At 34.3% G+C, this 20,286-nt stretch overlaps 2 protein-coding genes across 4 annotated transcripts; one reads left to right on the top strand and one right to left on the bottom strand.

Moving 5' to 3' along the window:
• The first annotated feature begins 210 nt into the window (after positions 1 to 210).
• On the top strand, positions 211 to 5,059 carry LOC18041410 (kinesin-like protein KIN-4C). Of its 3 annotated transcripts, XM_024184545.1 has the most exons (13): positions 213 to 391; positions 495 to 654; positions 1,374 to 1,487; positions 1,564 to 1,680; positions 1,773 to 1,853; positions 2,109 to 2,180; positions 2,343 to 2,436; positions 2,519 to 2,550; positions 3,281 to 3,354; positions 3,717 to 3,779; positions 3,886 to 4,027; positions 4,227 to 4,613; positions 4,733 to 5,059. In XM_024184545.1, exons 2-13 carry the CDS (start codon positions 511 to 513, stop codon positions 4,817 to 4,819), a joined length of 1,407 nt encoding a protein of 468 aa, XP_024040313.1. In that variant the 5' UTR covers positions 213 to 391; positions 495 to 510; the 3' UTR covers positions 4,820 to 5,059. The 3 variants fall into 3 exon arrangements, with proteins under 3 accessions (XP_024040312.1, XP_024040311.1, XP_024040313.1); XM_024184544.1 differs by having other exon boundaries at positions 211 to 391; positions 500 to 654; positions 4,227 to 5,059; XM_024184543.1 differs by having other exon boundaries at positions 211 to 391; positions 4,227 to 5,059.
• A 93-nt stretch (positions 5,060 to 5,152) lies between these two features.
• On the bottom strand, positions 5,153 to 8,804 carry LOC18041409 (argininosuccinate lyase, chloroplastic). The gene is made up of 6 exons (XM_006433758.2): positions 8,337 to 8,804; positions 7,701 to 8,081; positions 7,234 to 7,382; positions 6,435 to 6,726; positions 6,060 to 6,224; positions 5,153 to 5,768 (listed from the first exon to the last, which is right to left on the bottom strand). The coding sequence occupies exons 1-6, from the start codon at positions 8,649 to 8,651 to the stop codon at positions 5,508 to 5,510; spliced, it is 1,563 nt and encodes a 520-aa protein (XP_006433821.1). The 5' UTR covers positions 8,652 to 8,804; the 3' UTR covers positions 5,153 to 5,507.
• Positions 8,805 to 20,286: the final 11,482 nt, after the last annotated feature.

Raw genomic sequence — 20,286 nt, 5'->3', positions numbered from 1 at the left:
ATTTTCCATTTCACTTGATACCGTCAAGCTGCAGACTACAGTCATATTTTATCAAAACCGTTTCGTGGACCATACCTTTGTCATTTTCAGATCTACTAAATTCGAAATTCAAATTATTCTCTCCATCTTTAATTTGATTGGTTGCGCTTTCCAACGGTCTGTACTATCAGCTTACAAAATCATTTCCCTTTATTCTTACATTTCATTGATGCTGACGTGTCAAGCAAAGTGCAATAAGATCATAATATTAATGTATAACGTAATAACAAACTAAACCACATTTAAAATGCCCCACACGTAGGCGGGATTTTGCATTCAAAATAAAAACAACAATAGCCATCGAAACTAAGGTGAAGCACCGGATTTACAGGAGCTTTAGTGCGCCGACCAGGTACATTGTTTTTTTTCTCTCTTTGATTATTTAGTATAAAGAAGATTATTGATTTGATTTTGTATAAAGAAGATTATTGATTTGATTTTGTATGATTATTAAGCGAAGTTGCGGGAAGGATGAAGAAGACGAATCGACGATCAAGGCAAACGAGTGCCGTCGATTCGTCATCGTCATCTTTATCACAATCACCAGCCGTTGACGATAAGGAACATTACGAGAAGAGAGTTCATGAGTTGGAGCAAGAGAACAACACTCTTAAGGTTCACTTTTTGCATTATATATTGTAGGATCTGAATCATTAATCATCTTGCATTTTGACTAGAATATTCAATGTCTGTTTTGCTGATTATAGAGTTTAAGTAAAGCTGATTTAAAGTGATTCTAAGTGTTTTTGGTATATGTAGATACATTAAATAAATGTGAATCCTGAAAATGGATTTTGTTAATATAGCTTAGTGGGATAATTGCTGTTGATGCAATATGTAGTTCATAGATTAGAAAAGTAAAGAAATTATAGAAATAGAAATGGAAATTTCTGGAATTTTGATGTTTTGATTAGGTAGGGCTCATAAGACTGAAGCTTATTAACTATTATTTATTGAACGGAGTAATTGGATTTTGTTGTTGAAGATCTGAAGAATTTCTATACTGAAAACGAGATGGATGAAGAACATTGTGTCTATTTGGTTTTGTTTATGCTTAATCCAAGGTCGCACATTTGAAGTTTTGTGTTTGGACCAGAGAAAGACAACAATTGATGAATGTTGTCCTTATGATTTTTCAAAGGAGCTGATGCCAGCAAATCTATTTAAACACCAAGTTTTCGATTGAGTTTCTTGTGTAGCCACTTTTCGTTTATATGCATATTCTAGAAACTAACAGCTGAGCCTTAACGATTAGAATTATATATATTTTTTCCCTTGATTGCATAGTAATGAAACTAGGTACACTGTTTTCTTACTGTTCCTGCAACTGGCAGAGGGAAATTGAGGAACTGAGGTTCAAAGTGGCCAGTGTTTCATCAACTCCTGATGTTGCTGCTCAAAAGCTCAAGGAAGCTCATCTTGAAAAGATGAATGCTCTTGAAGGGCAGGTGAGATGTGAATCCAATTAGAATGCATGTTATGTCTCAATCAGGTGAGATCTATTGAGATATGATTCCATTTCAGGTTTTGGAGCTAAAAAAGAAACTAGAACTACAGTTTCAATTTTCAACACAAAAACCTAAAGGTGATGAGGCAGCAAAGCGGTTTCAGGATGAGATTCAGAAGTTAAGGGTTCAAAAGGTGAGCTCTGGCTGTGTATGAAATATGCATACTCAAAAGTACAGTATTAATTTTTTTCACATTTACTGCAATTTTTTTTTTTTGTTTTTTAGGTACAACTCCAGTGCAAGCTCAAGCTAGAGGCTGTGCAGTTTAGGTTGTGCAAGGCTTCGCTACAGAAGGAAATATTTCAGGTATATGTGTCCGTGCATGTCACTATAGTTACAACTTGTTTTCTTGTTTCTCGGAATCAAGCTGTGAATATGAACATTGTGCTACTATGATGAATTATGTTGTTGAAATCATTCCCTAGATCTGTTGCCATTGTTTAATGATATCTTGAGTTAAGCCAGTAACTTGAAATGTTCATCAATCTTCCTTTTCTGTCTGAAGTTTTTATTATGTGGAGATGTCAATTATCTGTAGATATTTTGTTTCACTCTCAACAGCTTATGAAAGAGAACAGAAGAAATGAGTATGAGTTGCATTTGTTATCAGCTTTAAACCAGAGGCTGAAGTTGGTAAGTTAACGTCCACTGTGCAATGCTGTATTTCATCTACTTATCAGCTTTTTGTTTATTATTTAGATTATTGTTCTACAGGAGCCCAATGCCTACTATATATTTCATATGCTAGAGAAACTTTCAGATAATTATATTTTCACCTTTCCAAATTTGTGTCAGGTTTTGCAGCGTAAAACCAAAGAAGCTTTTGAGGCTACGAAGCGACTAAAAGAGCTGTTAGAATCTCGGAAGGCCTTGACTCACAGAACAGCTGGTTTGGAGACAAGACACTTCTTCTTATTCATAGTTGCTTGAAATAATGATGCTTAATTGATTTTGATCTATACATTTTGTAGGTTCTAAAACTGGCAATCATTCCCAATTTCAGGTATGTATGAAAAATCTGAAGTACTGGATCACGTGCATAGATTATAGAATGAATGAGTTGGTGTTACACAGTGAGCTATTTTTGGCATGGTTGTGATGGAAATTGGGCTAAAATTTTGCGCACATTCATTTTCCATCAGTGGATAACTGCAATTTCATTTGTTCCTCCATTTTTTTCCCTGCAACTTCTGCAAATATTTATAGTAACAAAGTTCATGAATTATTTATTAGTGAAGCTAAAACTATGTAATACATAAAACGCTAATTATTAGCTGCCATCTACTTCATTCTATACATCCGTTTAGTGGATGAAAGACCCATTTAGGCTGTGCTTTGATCTGGAAACTAAATACTATGAGATCAGGACTTATTTACAGTTTAAGCGCAATTATTTCCCTCTGTTATTGCACGGGCAGCAAACCACGGTAAAATGGCTTACTAAATGTGTACGTTATAGCCTTCCATTCTAAAATGAGGGTGAAGTAAAGATTTTTGGTATTATGCGATTGTATCCTCTTGAATTGAAAAATAGATGCATTTTCTTTTTCCAAAGTTTATATCTATTATATCATCAAAATCAAAATTGTTCTGTTTGTGGGATGTGATTGTGATTTTTCACATTTTATGATATAACCCAACATAAAATCGGTTGTGAGTTTTCAAATCTGTTCGGCGATTGCATTGGTGTGATTTCTGTATTTTAAATCTCTACCGTGATTGCATTGGTGCAGAGCATTGAGCATGAGCTAGAAGTCACAGTACAAGTTCAGAAAGTATCTTCTGAGTATGAACATGAACTGGAAGAGTGAGTCCTAGCTGTTGGTTTCAATTCTCCTCTTTATTTTTGCAATCTGGTATTTCCTTTTGAAACCGGAACTGGGTTGCACAATTAATTTGCTAAAAACTGAGTATACATAATTAAGAATAAAAGAGGAAGATTGATAAATTGTGAATTCTGTGTCAGTTGTCCAAATTTTGTATGAATGTTAATTAGAAAGGCACATGCAAAACTGATGCTGGGTGCAGAGACCTTGGCGTTTGTGTGCACAACTAAAGATTTATCTTTAAAATCTAATGGTTAATCTAATATCAATGCCTTGAGTTGGATTTGTTTTTAAGTATGTTGTGCTTGGCCTGTTACTAAATTTGAAGATGTTTTATGATTAGGATGGCTGGTGTGATAAACAAACTCAAATTAGAAGCAGAGATGCTGAAGGAAGAAAATTCTAGGTGAGAGTTGGTTGTGCTGATCCTTCCTGAAGTTAGGACTGTTCTTTCCTCCCAGATATTATTTAATCATCGAAACTCTAAAGATGCTCTTCTCTGCCATTTTAAGGTGCCTATTAGAGGATGGCGAATTTGACCCTGGAGTGAAGGATTCAGAGTTCTCTGACCTAAAAGAAGAAGTAGCCAGACTAAGTAATTTAATTAGTCAAATGGCGGTGCCTAAGGCAGAAATAATTCATAATAAGTCCGAGGTTAGTGCATTTCTTTGTCAAGTTCTTGATTTTATTGCAGATTATGCATTTCATTGGCACTCGAGTACCAAACATGAGGATTATCTGCTAGAGAAACTTTCATTTAATGTAATCGAATTTTACAAAATTACAAATTTAATTCCAAAATCAAATGTCTTCGAAAATACAGTATCTAAAGTCTTAGTTATCTGCTGACCAGGTAGGTCAGGCTCAATCTTCTGCATCTGTCGGGAGCAGTACCAATTTACTGGAAACTGATACTTCTGAATCAGAGTTTTCTGGGGTAGTTGTTGCTGCAATGGTGAAGCCTGCATCTGGAGTGTGCTGCTCCTGTAGCAAAAAGTCATCGTGCAAGACCTCAAAATGTGAATGCCGGGTCTCTGGGGGCAGTTGTGGGACTTCCTGTGGCTGTGCGGCAAACAAATGCACCAATAGGGAATTGGGGTCTGTTGAAACAGAGATGACCAGCAGTTTGACTTCTGAAGGTGCAATGCTACTTCAGAATTCCCTTATCGAGAAACCTCTGGAGACGAAGGATGATTGTTGCACGAGAAAGCAGCCATTACGGGAGATTGGAAACAAATTGGTATGTTTTTTAATCTCCTCCCCAACAACCCCCCACCCAAAAAAAAAAATGCACATTATACATGCATGCATCGCAACCATCATTCCTTGGCTTCTTAAGAGTTGGCTTAAATTTTGCAGATCAAATCAATTTCTCTAAAACCTGGACATAGAAAGAAAGGTCAGAAAACAGTCTCCGAGCATCATAACATAGATTCACCGTGCTAACTTCTAGAAAACACTGCAGTCCAAGAGAACCAAGGACCAGCTGAAGCGTGATTAGTTTGTTCCAAAGGCAATTGGAAACAATGATGTCCTGGTTTTCTTTAGCTAATAATTGTTTACATACCGCAACATTCTTTCTTTCTTCTCATTTTTCTAGAGCGAAATGATTCTCCAGATTATATCTTCAGAAACATGGTGCATGTCTTTCCCCAAAAGAGTGTACTTCCTATGAACCATTTTTAAGCACATACTTCACATTCTACTACTTGGCGAATGAAAAAATAAAAAAGAAAAGAGGGAAACAAAACTCTGAATTTGAGAAGTAACTGAATGATCTAGTCAATAACAGAACTGTTTGTAATAAGCATAGCAACCAAAGGACATAACACAATAGGAGAACAAATAAAATTTTATCCCACTGCAAACAATTTTTAAAGGACTCGTAAACTAATTGCTGTACCCAATCCTAGCGGTATAAGCTCAGTTGATTACAACCAAGCATGGCATCGCAATTATTCAAATCTCACTGATGGAATCTTTCGGTTCGGTGCTGCAATTAACTTTCATTTTTGTTACCCAGTTTACCAAATCCTATCCTCAGTATCTGCAACTTCAGGTTCTTAAAAATGATACTCATGTTCCAGGCAGTTTCCTTGATCTCATTTTACTCATCTCTGCTTCCATTTGTAAATTAACAGCTACTTCTGTTGATTCCAAGCTTGGCAACCCAAGAATGTAGTTGTTCAGTGACGCATGCCGATCCTGTGGAACCAAATGAGCTGAATTTCCTTATTGCATTTTCTACTCCGAGATATTCGTATACATCCTTATCAAACACTGGGTTTAGACTTCTCATCTCATCAAGACTCAGATCCTGAAGCTGACATTCCTTTGACACGCACAAAGCAACTGCTTTTCCTACTATATCATGGGAAGTCCTAAAAGGTACTTGCTGTAAAAAGAAACATAGTCAGATACCAGTGGAAGCATTTAATAAGTGCTTAATACTGTAGATAAGTGGGGGATATTATATATCACACATCCAATACAAAACTTTATAGGTTCTTTTTGTTAATGTGAAAGCTAGGAAAAAGTTAGTGAAATAAACAAATTGTCAATTTCTTCCAAGTTCCAAAGGGCGTGTCCCACCTGCATGTCTGATCATGCAGGTAATTTGGTTTTGATGGAATGTAAGCCATTCTAGTTGGTAAAAGATAAAGTTGAACAACAAATTATGACTTGCCTTATTCACAAGATAATCGGCAAGGGTTGTGGCATCAAGATAACCAGCTGGCAAAGCCTTCTTTATTCTCTCCACATTAAATGTAATGTTCTGTGCAAACTCTGCTGAAACTTCAAGCATTCCAACAATTGTCTTAACGCTGTCAAATGTAGGTTCTTTATCTTCCTGTCTTCCAAAGAAAAGCCTCTTTAGCAAACTCCAAAAGCCATGGATGATGAAAAAGAAGACAAAGAAACGAAACTACTTTATCTATAAAAACCTAGTTTAAGGGCTTAAAAACATATGAACACAGATGGAAGGCTAAAACCAAGATGCTGGGGGTCTCAGCCAAAAGATAACTGGACTATTGTTAACTGAATATGTACAAAGTGTTACCTGTAAATCACGATTGTAAGCAAGAGGAAGTCCTTTGCACAGAGTGAGAAGGGTGACCAAGTCTCCAATGACCCTAGCAGACTTTCCCCGAACAAGCTCCATCGGATCTGGATTTTTCTTCTGAGGCATTATACTGCTTCCAGTGGAAACAGAATCACTTGGTGTGATAAATCCGAACTCCTCTGAAGCCCACAATACCCATTCTTCACCAAGCCGTGAAAGATGAATAGCTATGATTGAATTAGCAGAAAGAAACTCCAAGACAAAATCTCGGTCTGATACAGCATCAATACTGTGGAAGCATCAAAATACAGCCAATCATTCAAGGAAACCATGCTGCAGAAGAACCAGAATTCAACAATAAAAAGGGAACAAATGGCTATGGTCATTTTGTTGATACAGTTCAAGTTGTTGACTAGTCCATAACGAATAAGGTCACGTTTCAAAATAACATTTTAGTTATAGAATCAAAATTGATTGTCAATTTAACGCAAGAGAAGTTTTCAGAGAGTAAGTCCCAACTATTTGAATGGATCAAATCGAGTCATATGATAGCCTAATGCAGCCATTTTCCAACCATAAACATATATAAAGATTACAAATTGAAGTGGAGTTGAGGAAATTCCAAAAGCTGATACTCTAGACTTGACAATTGAAGTGGCCAACAAAATTGGGTATATGGTGTGGAACAGAAAAAGTGGATACCAAAGACTGCAGCAGCATATAGTTACAATTGTCAGTTTGTCACCCTGACATATCAAAAGGCCACATTCAAGGTTCGTTTTGTTTCAGCACATACCTGTTCCTCATGGGAGCAGTAAATTCTAAAGCTTCCGCAGTCATAAACCTGTCAATGGGCAGGCCAGTGCCAGCCAATGCACATGCACCAAGAGGGCAGAAATTCATCCTAACTCTGCAATCTTGTAAACGACCAGCATCACGTTCAAGCTACAAGATAACATCATAGCCATAGTTAGCATTTCTGGAGACAAAAACAAAACAGCCTGAGTTAGCCAGCCAATTCATTAGCTTCAAACTTCATCATTAGTTAATTGTGACTGGATGTATTCTGGTATCCATTTTTCAGAAATTTTCATGCTGAAAAGTCTACAAAACAATCTATGATGTTATTGTAAGTCCTCAATCTCATGTTCAAAGAAAAATTTAAAATTTTAGCTGGTTTGTCCAGGAGTACCAACATAACTAAGATTTTTAAGAACTATGCGGAGACATTCAATTAAAGGGAACAAATGTATCAACTCAGACCTGCTCAACATATGCCAGAAGAAGATGCTGCAACAAGACAGGCTGCGCCCTTTGCAAATGAGTATAACCAGGAACGATAAGACCTTCGTTCTTCAAAGCCAACTTCACCAATGCAACCTGAAGGCGCTGAATGCTTCTCACAATCGTATCAATAGCGTCACGACACCACAGACGAAAATCCGTTAACACTTGATCATTTCGGCTCCGAGCAGTGTGGAGCTTCTTTGCAGGTTCACCAATGATATCAGTGAGAGCTGCTTCAATGTTCATGTGCACATCCTCCCTATCTGTCCTCCACATAAACTTACCAGCTTCAATTTGTCTCTCAATCTCATCAAGGCCTCGCAGAATACTGTTCTTATCACTGTCGCTGATCAAACCCTATAAAAAAAGGATAAACTTTATGCAAATTTCTTCAAGAATTAAAAGCTTTTGTACCTAACTGAATGGAAACCACAATTGAATCAAATATTTATGATTTAACACAATGCTTTCACCAAATTAATGATCCCATTTCACTCTAAACCCACAAAAAGATCAATTTACCTCTCTCATTTTCTCAACAACCAAACAACCCACATACAAAAAACATAAAAGAAGGAAAAAAAAAAGCCAAAAACCCAAGATAGCAGGAACCTGTTTAGCAAGCATAGAGGCATGGGCTTTACTGCCCATAATGTCATGCTTATACAAAGCTTTATCATAAGAAATGGACTCAGTAAACTTCTCAACAGCATCAGTGACACTCTCTTCAAATCTGCCACCCCATAACTTGACCTCCTTGGACGCACTCATCTTACACAACACAGTCTTGTGCTTTGGCTCAGCACTGTAGGTGTAATTGAAAGACAGTGAGGATCGAAGGCTGTGTGTTGCTGCTTGGTTAAATAGGACAGCTGCTGGCGAAAACAATAGCTGTGTTCGTGAAGAAGCAGAGACAAGGGACTCCATCCGAATGACAGAAGGCTATAAGACTTGAAACTGCTTTCGTTTTGTGCTGCAGCTTACAGGGTCTTGCTGCGACGGGCCGCACCGCACTGCATACTGCCAGACTGCCCGTGTCGATGTTATTATTTTTATTTTTGGACGATTATGATAAGTTATGTAGGTTTCTGAGTGTGTCAATAGAAGAGGCTTTGATGGGCCCGAATCAAGCAGAAGGATTTTTGGCCCAATGGCCCACGATTTAGCTGATTTTTTGTATGGTGACGTCTCCCTCACTTTTTGTCTATTAAACAAAACCCTGATATGGATCCACCTATATTTCAACAGTGGTACCATACCACAATTTTTGTCCTCATCTAATATAACCATTGGATTTAAAAGCAACCAATCGAATGGAGAAGAGATGGCGACATTTGTGTTGGATAAGACCGGAGAAATCGGTTAAGAAAAAGTAGATTTGGATGTGACGAAACACGGTGACTCACCTCTCTCCGAACGCAGGATTACTGTTATCAAGAAGGAAATTTGAGGAATTTATGAAGTCCAGGTGAAAATCGAAGGAAGCCCCTGCCAAAGGCCAAATGGATGAAGGGACAATCTTCTACACCGTTTTCTTTCCTAACACTCCTCTTTCTCTATATCCATAAATCCTGACCAAATTTTCTCTCTCATCAAACATCAAAAGATATCTCAAATCATTTCATGGTGGAGTTCTTTAATTTGTTCATTGCTCTATAGTCTTGTGCAGCTTTAATTTATCTCATGCTGCAATTTAATTTGTTATTTTATTCTGAAAATCAAATTGAATAATTGTTGCAGTAACGTATATATGCTGGGTTTCCTCACATCTTCCTCATTGGCTTGAAGTTTTGTTCACTGAAAAGTTCTTCTACGCTTGCATAATTCACGAAGACGAAAGAAAAAAAATGAAAATAACATATGTTGCTTGGACAGTTGCACTAGCTTATGCCCTCATTGTTTGTCCTTTCATGCCTCTCATTGTTTCTCGATTTCCTTATGCATGGCCAATCTTCATTTATTCTGCAAGAATTTTATTGCATCTTCCTCCTTCAATCCAATGCTTGTTGCAATCAAATTAACCAACGACTCCTCGTTACCAATCTCACTTCTCTGATTTCATATATGCCTAAAAATTCAGCACCGACTTCCGATTGCCCTTTGCCTTGTTGATTATAATTTCGCCGTCGATTGCCTACAAGACACACGCCATATTCACATTACGAGTCATCAGAAATTTTTAATTGCGACAAACATAACTAAACCCTAATTTCAATTTTTTTGTCTGTCTCCATATCGATTTGAGATGAAATCAGTTCCATTGATGCAGTACAACAAACTTTCTCACCACAAGCTCGCAAATGATATTACATTACATTAAAACCGCAACCGGCTCCAACGGTTGCAGGTTGCCGCATCAATTATCTAATTATTAATTTCAGCCATTAGATTGACCAGTAAAACATCCAACGACTCAACTGAATAAAGACAAAAACTGTGGTATGGTACCACTGTTGTAACGTAGGTGGATCCATATAATTATAACTACACCCCCCATTTTTTTTTGTTTGGAAAATATACCATTTGATAAAAAGAATTCATTTGAATTTCAAAATTTCCCCCGTTTCATTATTTAATATTTGTAATGTTTATCTCCAGTCAATTTTATTTAGAATGTGGTCCTAATTTTGTTTATTCATCCTCAATTTAATTTTGTTTATTATAATTTTGTTTATGTGGTTCTTACTGTAATATGTAATATTTAATCATGCCCATAATGTCGTGATTTATATTCTAAATATTTAATATTAACCTTCAATTTTATTGCTATTATAATTGATGGTTAATATTAAATATTTAGAATATAAATCATGTGTAAAGCGTTGGTTCATGTTAAAAAAAAAAACTCAAAAAAAAAAAAGTAATATGTTTCAAAATTAGATCAAGTGAAAGTTCTATTTTAACCATTCAACTGAGGATAAGAGTTGTGCCTCTTGATGAGATGAACATGTATTTGTTATTGTACTGTAACTATATTTGATTTAATGAGATTTCTACTTACTTCAATAATAAAAATGTTGTACATAATCAATCAAGAAAGTGATTATAACAAGGCATTTTTTCTTTATTTAATTAGCCTAATTAACGAAACAACAACAACTTCTTGAACCACGCAGCAGATTTTTTGGGATACCTCTTCAATCCATCCCTGAAATCGACAAAGAAAATTCCAAAACGCGCTGTATAACCATCAGTCCACTCGAAATCATCAAACAATGACCATGCCAAATAACCTTCACATTTATTCTTTTCCTGCCACATTAATTCCTTTCAAGATTATATTTTAATGCAATGATATCACACGAGAAGTTGAATAAAATCATCACATGCCTCATATGATTTATTTTTTCATCCAATCAATCATGTAATTTTATATCAGTTTATAATTTATATAAGAGTTTGTAATTCAATAATTTTATTCTCTTGAACTGAAATGAGGAAACTTTAAAAACACACACCGCAAAGAATCAGAGAAAATGCTTTTTCCCAGTTTTAATTTCATCATTCATCCGTTTACACCCCTTTAAAATCTTTGAAAACCCAGGATTGAGGGCCTTTTTGCATGTGACACAATGATCATCTTAATTAACTTTTAGTTATCCATTGTAGAGTATTCTTGATTCTCCAATAAAACGAGCTCTTCATCACGGCCCTCTGAGTATGCCTCTTCTTGATGATGATAACATATGACTTTGATCTAGTGTATAATTCAACACAGCCATTGCCACTGCCTTTATGCTGCGTTTACTTTTTGGATTGGAGTGGAAATCCTGAGGAGTGAGAATCCTTGGATTAGGAGTGTGGAGTGAGAGTGGAAGTAGGTTGTTTACTTACACTAGAATGGAAATATGGAATAGAGATCAGAATCCAATTTATGTGTTTACTTTGTCTTGGATTTAGAGTAAATAGTTTCAAATTACAATTTTATCCTTATTTAAAAAATTATAGTTTTTAATTACAAAACTAATAAAAAATATATTTAATGAATACTATTTATTTTATTATATTTGTAAATTTATTATAATTATTAATATTCTTAATTATGAACAATAAATTATTAATTTTAATTTTAATATAAAATGAAACCTTATTTTATTTTATTTAATATAATTATATTAAATTTATTATTATATAAAATAATAATATAATATTATTTAGTACAAAATTAATATTTTCTTAGAATAAACTATTTATTATTATTAATATTAAATAAATATAGTACTATTATTTTTAAAATAAATATAATAATATTATATTTATTAATTCTCTATTAATATAATAATATTATTTTAAAATAATTTTAACTTAGAATCAATGTAAATTATTATTTAGTTAAATATAATATTATTATTCAAATAAATATTATTTATTTTATTTTATTAATTATAAAATATTAAATTAAATTAAATTAAAAATGAAAGGGTAAAAAGGGGAGAGGTGGGACTGGATTCCCACTCCCACCTCCCCCAATGGGAGTCCCACTCCCACTCCCCACTCCAAAAATGAGTGGGGCCCACGGAGTGGGATTCCCAATCCGTGGTCATTTTAAGCAAGTAAACGCTGGAGTGGGAGAAATACACACTCCTCACTCCCACTCCAGCAAGTAAACACAGCCTTAAAATATTGCCTTCCCGCCAAAAATCCACTAGTGAGGCATTTCATCAAGTATATAGTTGCAACCATCAAACACATAACTTCTAATGATATTACTTAGGTGTATACGTCCACGCGTTTTAAAATGTGAATTAATTTATAGTTATAGCATGTCTTACACAAATTTAACACATTAATATAGTTATATAGGACGATGAAGCCTTCAATCAACATTTTAATATATGCGGATGTTCTTGTAAGGGAAGAACTCCTAGCTAGACAACACAAACCATCCATAATGTGGCTGAAATTTTCTTTTTGGCAAGGAACATTAGTAGCATTATTTTTGCTATAATATATAGTTGACACCGAGGATATCTCAGACTGCTCTTTAGTAAATCATGGATCATTTGACTAGATAGAAACAGGACTTTAGCATAAATTGATAATCAGAATTATTGTTTCTAATTAAGAAACACAGCTATTTTAATCAAAATTGTTGAAGATGATATTTTGATTTCAGTTTACCTAGAATATATACAGAGAGGTTGTAAATGTGTTTGGTGTGAGTAAAAGTTCCGGGACAGTAATTCATAAAATGCTCTGCATTCTCTCTTCATTTTCTTAGCATTGGTGATTCTGATACACGATTACATCTATTGTCTTCTACGACATTGCTCTCTTTCGTTATTTCAAGTGCAATTTTCATGAATAGAGACCTACCAGCTGGGCCATTCTTGAAGGTCACCTTATTGATCGATGTATTAACAGAACTTAAGTGAACTTTTGATTCAGTAATTTAACCGACGTGGTACAAGAGCCAGGTCTCAAATCTGTATCCCCTATGCATAACCTCTTTAACTCATTTTCGAGTTCATTTTTTTGACTGATCTACAGGTTACTGTCACAAATCTCTTAATTCTTAATCCTCTTTTCAATAGAGTACTGTCCCAAATCCTAATTACTGGTCTGCTTTAATTTTCAATAGAATGAGGCCTGTTAAGATTTATGCTTCTTTAAGGCTACGAAATAGTCCACTATGATTCTTGGTAGAAATATCGTCAATTAAGATTTGTTTAAGATGGATGAAAAGTACAATGATATGAGTCACAACCTCTCTCTATCCCTCTTACTTCGTTGGCATAATTGTCTGATTAATTTTAGAGTACTTTCGAATGATAATTAATTATGTCATTATAATGCCCACGTTTCAATGGCTACAATGATGACATTTTTATTTTTCTACAATATATACACAACATTAATACATTTTGGCAAAAATGTATTAAAAATCAATAACTGAACCAATAAATAACCTATTGAAAAACCAGTCATTGCAAGAACAAGCAGCAAAGTAATTAACACGCAATAACTCTACGGGCACAAACTAACAGAATGTGCATGAAGATGACAAAGAGAGAGGCAGTCCGCAGATTTAGCAGCAGTGACTCGACAGAACAAGGACGACAAAACGGCAACCCATTGACCGTTTTATAAAGAACTCAATATTTAACCAACAAAGTGTTGGCTCCACTGGCAATGGAGTCCCCTTAAGTGGCTTGATTGGATTTGCTCCCCAGTTCGAGTCGCAGGGAAGTCGCCTTTGTTGGGAGAACCTGTGCCTCTCGGTTCGAGCGGGGACTTCTAATTTGAGTTGTGGTACGAGCTTAAAGGTGCTTTCCACAGTTGAGGCTGGATACCTCGTGGTCAAAACCAAAAAAAAAAAAAGAACTCAATATTTAAAGCAAAGCTGTAACTCTCTGAATCTTTAACTTCAAAAACCCGCTTCTGCCTCTCACCAAACATTTTGAAGTCCCACTTCGTGACTCTCAACCCATACTCGAGAAATCACACACACAAAGCTCCGAAACGGGGAGCTCAATGTTAATTTGGACATAAAGAGAGAGGTATCCATACCAAAAGAGATGCAAAGGAAGCTAAAACAATGGTGAGAAATCTTCCGAGATAGGCATCAGCTATGAAAGCACAGATGATTGTTAGGAAATTGCTGACACCGTTCCAGGCACCAAACTTTACAGCAGCATCCACCTGTGATACGTTGTATTCAGCTAACAAATACACAGTAAAGCTTGCCAGTATCCCAAATGACCCCACTCTCTCAAACGACTCATTTCCTGCATGCATCACAAAATAAAGACATTGCTTTGCCGGCCATTAATATCTACATGTATAATGTGTTTACATTTTATATCATAATTAAGTCAAGACCTAAGATGAAGGGCGTGGCTTTCCATCCTGAGGGACGTTTTATTTGAATTGCAGCTGAAACGGCACTACTGTTTCCTTCTTCTGGTCGTCTCGATTCATAATTGTCAACATCCGCCACCCTTTCTCATTTCCCGAGCCTCAAATGCCTGCCTCGGCTGGTGTGAAGCACGGGACCAGCTCTAGTAACCTTTTCATCGTGTGGTTATGAACAACAACTCCAAGGTAGCCATGGGCTTGAAAAAGAAGCATCAAAGTACGTATACAGAAGAGTTGCTGAGATTTGGACAGTGGGATATCCATAAAGCAGACAAAAAGGAAGATTTTCTAACGCCAATGCTTTTTAGAAAAAGCTGCTGTTAGCCTTTTAAGGAAACTCATGCCCAGCTACAAGACTTGGTCAATTAAGAAGTTCACTATAGGAATACACAATGATACTTGAACATAGTAGTGGTGATAAAAGAAAAAAAAAAATTTGACAAAAACACCATCAAACCTATGTAGCTTTGAACATGTTCTTGTCATCCTCTGTCTCTATTGTTCCTCAAATATCATTTTTTATAAACACTTATTGTCATTTTATGGATTTGCCAATTTTTTTTTTTTTTAAAAATTGTTGTCTGTGGTCTTGAATCAAATTGATCAACTGGAAAGGGAATGCTGCATGGCCTGATTCCACCACTGCCCACATGCTGGCCTATAACATTGCCAGATGAAGGAAAGCCAGTGGGTAAAGTTAACTTTACACTAAATTATATATACATATATATGTATATATATATATATATATATATATATATATATATATTTATTTATTTATTAACTGCACAATATTCCTTAACTTTACACTAAATTAGTGCATTCAATTAAATTGATAAGGTAATTATGTCCTTTAGTGTCCAAAGGATTCAGCGGCTACAAAGATATGATGGCTCCCCCATCCTCAAAAGTATGAAATGTGCACATTAATATATATTTCCGCAAAATAAATTTATATCAATAGAAGCATTTCTATTGAATTCAAGGTCTACAAGAAGGTAAAAAAAAAAAAGAGAATATCTTCTTGGGAACCTCAAGAACTAGAACAAAGTAAGCATACAATATACTCATTTCAGCAAATTCCACAAACAATTTTGTATATGTATATATGGTGTAAATTGTAATATTAGGAAAATTACATCTTTTTTCGCTTCGTCCCCTCATTTAATAAATTTTAAAAAACTGATTAAAACAGCATGTTATTAATAATTCAATTTTCTCATTAATACCCATAAAATAATAATTATTTTCGAAGTCATAATGTGTAAGAATAATCTTACTTTTTCTGTTAGAAATTAAACAATAGAAGTTACGACCAAGAAGATGATGCAAAAACTAAACGAGTAGGACTTCTTAACATTGTTTATTATTATTATTATTATTATTACTACTACTACTACTTAAAAGTGGGTCAAGCTTGGTGGGCTCCTTATTTGTTAATGGGCTTCTTTCCTAACTTTAAGCCTAATAAAGCCCCTCTCTCCGTATATCTCTCTCTCTCTGTTTCGTGTGGGATTGATTTTAAAATATCTCCTCAGCATACAGGAATAATATCTAGACTTAGAACGAAGTAAGTTAATTTTTGAATATAAAAAGTACATAAAAAACGTAAACGTATTATTCTTGCAAGCGTGTCAAAGGAAATAACTGACAACATGGGTTAGGAGACTAAAATATAGAATGTTGGAACATTAAATTAACGAGTATATAGAATAAATGCACCAAATCAATGGGAATTAAAGATTTAATTTACCAAATGAGAAATGGGCTAATAATATCAAATATCTTCTACTACGATCGAAGGCATATAAAGATAAAGACGACAGATCAAAGGCAACATGTTTGAACATAAGGAGTGGCTTCCACTTTAAGATAAGCCAACGTGCACTTGCTTGCCCATTCCCCCACGGATCCATGCATGAGCCATATGATTGATTTCATGTACATTCTCTAAACAAGCGCAAATTCAAGTTAGCGCTAAGTTACGTTGAACGTAATTTACGCCTCTCACAACATCAGTATTCAATTCCACTAATAATACTATTATTATAAAAAAATCATAAATTACGTTGAATATAACTTAGGTCCTCCCACAAATTTATCGTGTATTATGGCAATATAATTATATAAAGCGGCCTAATTTAACACCTTTCGTGTAAAGTCCTCATTGCTAGTTTCCCGTACGCTCTGACAAATGTTTTGATTCTCCACAAAGAAAAGGAATCATGCTAATCCTCTCTAGTCTATCCCCACTTTTCACATCATTGTATCTTCCATGGGATTGGAAAATTTGGAAACTGACGTGTCGCAATCACAACAGAATCCCGATAATTGAGTCTCAAAATATAATGGGTTCGGTCCTTCGTGGGCCCATAATTATTACTCGATATTTTTTAGGCCATGAAGGTCCTATCATCCGCCCTGTCTAAGCAATGCAACCGACCACACAAAAAATATGCATAATTGATGTGTCTGCCAATATTTTAAGGTCTCCATGGTCTCCGTCACATAAAATCTGCCATGTGTCTCTTTTGTTTGTGGTTGGTTTATTCCTTTTTCAAATATTACATGTCAATATATATATATATATATATATATATATAGAGGATTCGGTTACGGTACAACGATGATACAGTATCACTGTTATATCTAACCGTTAAATTTACGTAGATGAATGAATTCAGTGAGATTTAATGGTTGGGTGCAACGGTGATACCGTATCATCGTTGCACCGTAACTTTCTCCATATATATGATCATTGTTTTAGTATGCACGTAACCCAAATTTTATATTTGTTATGAATATTTCTACCTTTTTTTTTTCTATTTGGAATAATTTCATTATTCCTTTTTTTTTAAAAAAAAAAGAAGAAGAAATGAGTAACCATAACACCCTGTGAATGATTGAACCAAGAAACTGATAAAATTAATTAACATTGTCAGGTTCGGAAATTATCTTTTATCATAGCTATGAAATTAATTTATCAAAAAAGAAAAATTAGGTGGAAGGATGGAATGAATAAATGTGAGCCTTAAGCCTACCGCACATGGCTTCGCTTTGTATTGTCATTATCTTGTTTTTGATGAAGAACAAAAACTAGCCGCAACTTTTTTTATTTATTTTTTGTTGGGTTTATATTAAGAACAATTGTTTATCTAATTTAATAACAAAAAAATTTGTAAAATTGCTCGACCGGTGTGAATTATTATTACATTGAAATTATTGGCCCACTTGAAATGCAACAAGTTTGTTAATTGAAATGGATGATTCGTTCTTATACAATCCTTTTGAAATTACAATATAATTTCATTAAAGATCATATAGATTAAATTATGAGATTCTATAAATCAAATTAAAATTAAAATTTGGTAAAAATCTGTAGTGATGGTAGAAGAGGTCTGAGATTCAGATTTTAGGTAAAGAGAGAATTAAATTATCACTTTAATTGTAAAAAAAAAAATAACAAAAACTAAATTTGATTACAGTAAATTTAATAAATAATCAGATCCATATAATTCTCTTCACATAATTTGTTAACAAGGGAAATTATATGATATTTATAAATCGCTATGTAGCAAGAGTATGATAATGACCTCTCATAATAACTTTCTTATTAAGGATTTAATAGAGATATCCCTTATAGAGACCTTGATTATTGTTGTATTATATGATGGGTGGGTAATTTCATGGATGTTACAACTAGACAAAAATAACAATTGATTATTAAAAAAGAAGAAGAAAAAAAATGCAAACTCATCCACCATTAACTTTACAATACTATTTAAAAGAATGATTAAGAACTAATGCATCCAAGAAGCATCAATAATAATACACTCGGCAATTGAATCAAATCAAATCAATTAATGAATTAATTATTATCACAAACTTTGTGCAGTCGATCCAAGCACAAACAACCAATAAAAATCTCAACAATCAAATCAATTAATGAATTAATTGTCATCAATGCCTGTAATTCAAACAACCAATACAAATCTCATCAATAAAGCTTATCTTCTGCATATATATACACTTTAATTAATGGGTTTTAAAATAGTTACAAGCTTTCTTTGATCCTTTGTAGGTAAGTATAATTGGTTTCATTGGTTTAAGAAATCAAGCTAAGTATTGGAAAGACAACTCATGAGCACAATTTTATTAACGAAAACTTGATTGAATACAACAAAGAAATTGATATATCTGTAGCAAAAGCAAGATGACCAGACCTGGAGTTGACAGCCCTGATTTCATCAAAGAACAACTGTGTTTGAATGATGATCATCGATCAAACACTATCTCATTCCAAGCACATGATGATAAGAATGCTGATTTTAGTTGCATTTTGGAATTCTCTTTGGTCACGTGAGTATTGTACCATTTCTCGTGACCCATCATCACTGCCTATGCTCCCAAGTATGCTGCAGCTGAAAATTCCTTCGTAGCAGGACTTTATATTCTCATTAATTTGACTGAATTCTACATATTGGATTAATAAAAAGGACTGTACCCTTTTTTGTTAGTACATTTTAGACATCCAAAATTTCATCATCATCTATGGTCTTAATTCGTATGACCATAAGCTAAAAAAAGACTTGTATCTGTTTGTTAACATTTAAAAAAAAAAACACAAAAATAGCACCAAATAAGTAGAAAGAACTTAAGAAATATATTTAACAAGAAAGAAGAAAAGCACTGTCAATTTCAAGTTACAACATAACCTCCATAGAAGTATACAAACAAGATAAATTACTTCACTTATTTGTAATAATATCTATCATAATTTGTCAATAAGAAAAATCATATGTTATCTATTAACCGATATATAGTAAAAAAAATATATATATATATATATATATATATATATATATATATATATATATATATATATGCTAATGACATCTCACAATAATTAAGGGTTAATGGAGATGTTTGTTACACAGGGATCTTGATCTTTGTGCTGTTGTTGTTACATAATGGATGGGGTAGTTTCATGGACGTTACAACTGTACTTAAATTAAATTATAATTAATTACCAAAAAAAAGAAAAAAAGAAAAGCAAACTCATCAACCTTTAAAGATAACCACCGCCATAACAATTGATTTGTGTACAGTATCAAAATTTTAAATAATAGCAATTGAAATAATGGTTAAGAACAAGTGCATGCATCAGGAATCAGGGCATCCAGGAAGCATCAACAATAATACACGTGGCAATTGAATGGCTTAATAAAACCAAGTAATTAATGAATGAATGAATTAATTAATTATTATGCGAAACTTTGCGCGATTGATCAAGCATTAACTTTGTCTTTGTTAATAATATGCAAGTAGTTAAAGTTACTTGCACAATCTTCACACGCAAATAAAAATAGTCAAAGCTTCTTACCACATCACCCGCAGGCCGCAGCCACCCCCCAGCACTACATACCTGACCTGGTATTTTTTTTCGTTACAATTCCAGCTTCTATATGACATAAATACCCCCCAATGTACCTTACAAGAATTCTCTAAACCTGTACGCGACCGCAGAGGATATATATACTTTTATTTTCGCTTCTTAAATGAGTTATAATTTTACGGGAAATTTACAAAATTAGCCATAAAATTTTTACGTTTTTCAACTTTAACCCCCCAAAGTTTTTTCTATCATAACTAGCCAAACACCTTATGTTGGACTACATTACCCTCATCACTTTCATCAAATTTA

The sequence above is a fragment of the Citrus clementina genome, unplaced genomic scaffold (genome assembly GCF_000493195.1).
Source record: "Citrus clementina cultivar Clemenules unplaced genomic scaffold, Citrus_clementina_v1.0 scaffold_5, whole genome shotgun sequence".
Taxonomy (NCBI): domain Eukaryota; kingdom Viridiplantae; phylum Streptophyta; class Magnoliopsida; order Sapindales; family Rutaceae; genus Citrus; species Citrus x clementina.
Note: the sequence above shows the minus strand (reverse complement) of the source record. Positions and strands in the feature narration are given on the sequence as shown.